Source organism: Aplysia californica, unplaced genomic scaffold, assembly GCF_000002075.1.
Source record: "Aplysia californica isolate F4 #8 unplaced genomic scaffold, AplCal3.0 scaffold00360, whole genome shotgun sequence".
NCBI classification, from domain to species: Eukaryota; Metazoa; Mollusca; class Gastropoda; order Aplysiida; family Aplysiidae; genus Aplysia; species Aplysia californica.
This window is the reverse complement of record NW_004797630.1, coordinates 325729-327936: the sequence shown is the minus strand read 5'-3', so window position 1 is coordinate 327936 and position 2208 is coordinate 325729. Positions and strand designations below refer to the sequence as shown.

At 41.5% G+C, this 2208-nt stretch overlaps 1 protein-coding gene across 1 annotated transcript in view; it reads left to right on the top strand.

Moving 5' to 3' along the window:
* Positions 1 to 2208, top strand: part of LOC101860427 — a 52611-nt gene extending 50403 nt beyond the window's left edge. Inside the window, exon 3 of the mRNA XM_005103144.3 lies at positions 521 to 2208. Within this exon, the coding sequence (XP_005103201.1) occupies positions 537 to 1523 (987 nt within the window). The 5' untranslated portion in view covers positions 521 to 536 and the 3' untranslated portion in view covers positions 1524 to 2208. The remainder of the gene's footprint in view (positions 1 to 520) is intronic.

Below are 2208 nucleotides of genomic sequence, written 5' to 3'. Positions count from 1 at the left end.
CCCCCCCCAACGTTCTTATTAGCTCTTCTAAAACTGAAATTCAACAGCCACAATTGAATGTCATAATGAGGATGCAAATGCTATTAAAAAGCACTATCACTATCACTCATTCCTCTTTTACCTATTTAGGATGACTGGTCGAAATCATAGCGGGGTTACACGCACACTTTCGAAACGTTGGAACAAATACAAATTTGGAAGAACGGTATATTTAATTTCGCCTTTACGAATACATTTCCAAATGTTTCCAGTGTGACAAACGGTTGAGAAGAGAAATACCCCCACCCCCCACCCTCACCGCCACCCCCTTTAAATATGGATACAGACAACGAGCACGTTAGCATCTTTACTCAGGTTAGTGCTACTTCATTTACAGCACGTAGCAGGTTTTGCCAATACTTTAGGCTTATAGCGCAGGGAAAAAAATCTCCTCCAGAATGGTAAAATCGGTTACATTGCTGCTTAAATGAGAAGAAGAAAAAACTGCTATCCAATTTTTTTGTTTTGTTTTGCTTTTCAGATATTATGCCTACCCGATGGAAGCAGACAAAGCACCCCGGCCCTGTGACCCCGAAAAGACCCTAGGAAGATCTTTCAGATTCCCAATACTAATGAGTGTAGATAGCAAAAACCATATTCACTTCAGGAGGAACGTAGCTAAAAATAGGAAGACATGGGCTCTCATGGAATGCGGAGATGGGCCTGGAGAGCGATGCCGGCATGTCATCTGCAAAGGAGGCGGACATGTGTTAAATGGACGGTGCATTTTTGAGAGACATTTCTTTTTTGGTGTAAACACACCATTCCATATGCCAGCTAACAAACGTAGAGTCTATAATCAAGCCAGGGAGAACATGGAAACGCCTTTCAATACCCGATTTATTGAGTTCATGAAGTGTGCGTTGCCTTACAAGTGGCAACCAGCTGAGATCCATGAGTTCAAACGTTATGAGGAAGGCGAAGAAACGTTTCCAAAGACGGAATTGGTAAAGGCAAGGGAAATAAAGAACTTTGAACGATTTATTGTTAAAGGCGTGTTCCCCCAAACGGTCAGCGGATACACACATTTATTCCAAGAAGCTGTAGCTTTCTACTTGGAGTACTTTGACTACGCATCGGGTTATCCAGAATTACGATATAATTCTTATTCTTCAAATGTGAAGACTCCACCACCTGAACTGGAAAGCAATTTTATGGACACCAATTGTTCAAACTCGTATAATAAAAATTTCAGCTGCTCGAATGGTGAATTGCCGGAAACAACGGGATTCGTACAAGAAGGGAGGAATTGCTCAAGTACAATTAATTTGTTGCAATGGAGCAAAACTCCATCATCCTGCATCTTGTATAACACTGGATTAATAGCGATTAGTTATGCTCAACAAATAGAATTGAGGTCCGTACACAGTTCGGCAACAGATTTTACCTTTTGCGTCTCCGGTGAGACTTCCATAGCTTCTCACGAGATCTTTTATTTTGTTTTCGTGTTTGTGTTACTTGCCGTCAAAACATGTCAACGGTAACTTTGAGAGTTCCTCAAAAGTGTCGGTTCACAAACAGTTTGCTTGGAACAAGGGCACACAGTTTCTATAATCAATTCGTGTGAGATTCATTTTTTTAATAATGTGAATACAGCTGCTTTACTGCCCTAAACCTAGAGTCGCAAGAAAAGACTGAACATTACGTGCACACCTTGTGCCTCCGGGTGCAGAGTAAACAAGGTCGGCACCATGCTTTGGACGGACGTCTCAGGTATGATGGCTGAGCACGTCACACACAGAAAACATGAGTTCGATTCTTATGTTGGGAGAATTTTTATCGAGTATCTCGGTCTTTCTGCGAGGACGATTAAAAAAAAAATTCCTCTAAGCCCTCGTCGACTCTAAACCCGCCTTTTAATTCAATGATCTAAATGTGTCCGTGAGCGCGTAAAAACACCTACATGTTCAATCAAAAGTTTCAATCTGGTCTAGCAGTACGGCTGACAAGTGGAGTCTTTGGTTGTAACAGCGTGTGACTCAACACTCTCAGAACATTGGGATGGCTTTGGTCGGATTGTCTCTCTAGGCTGCTGAACACCCTCCGGGTTTTCACTGTCAAAAATATACATGTACTTCATAGTGGACCTTGGTCTAGTTATTGTAATAGTTTTACGGCACTTACAACACAATAAGATCATACAGATGCCGAAGATTAAATGTTTTACTT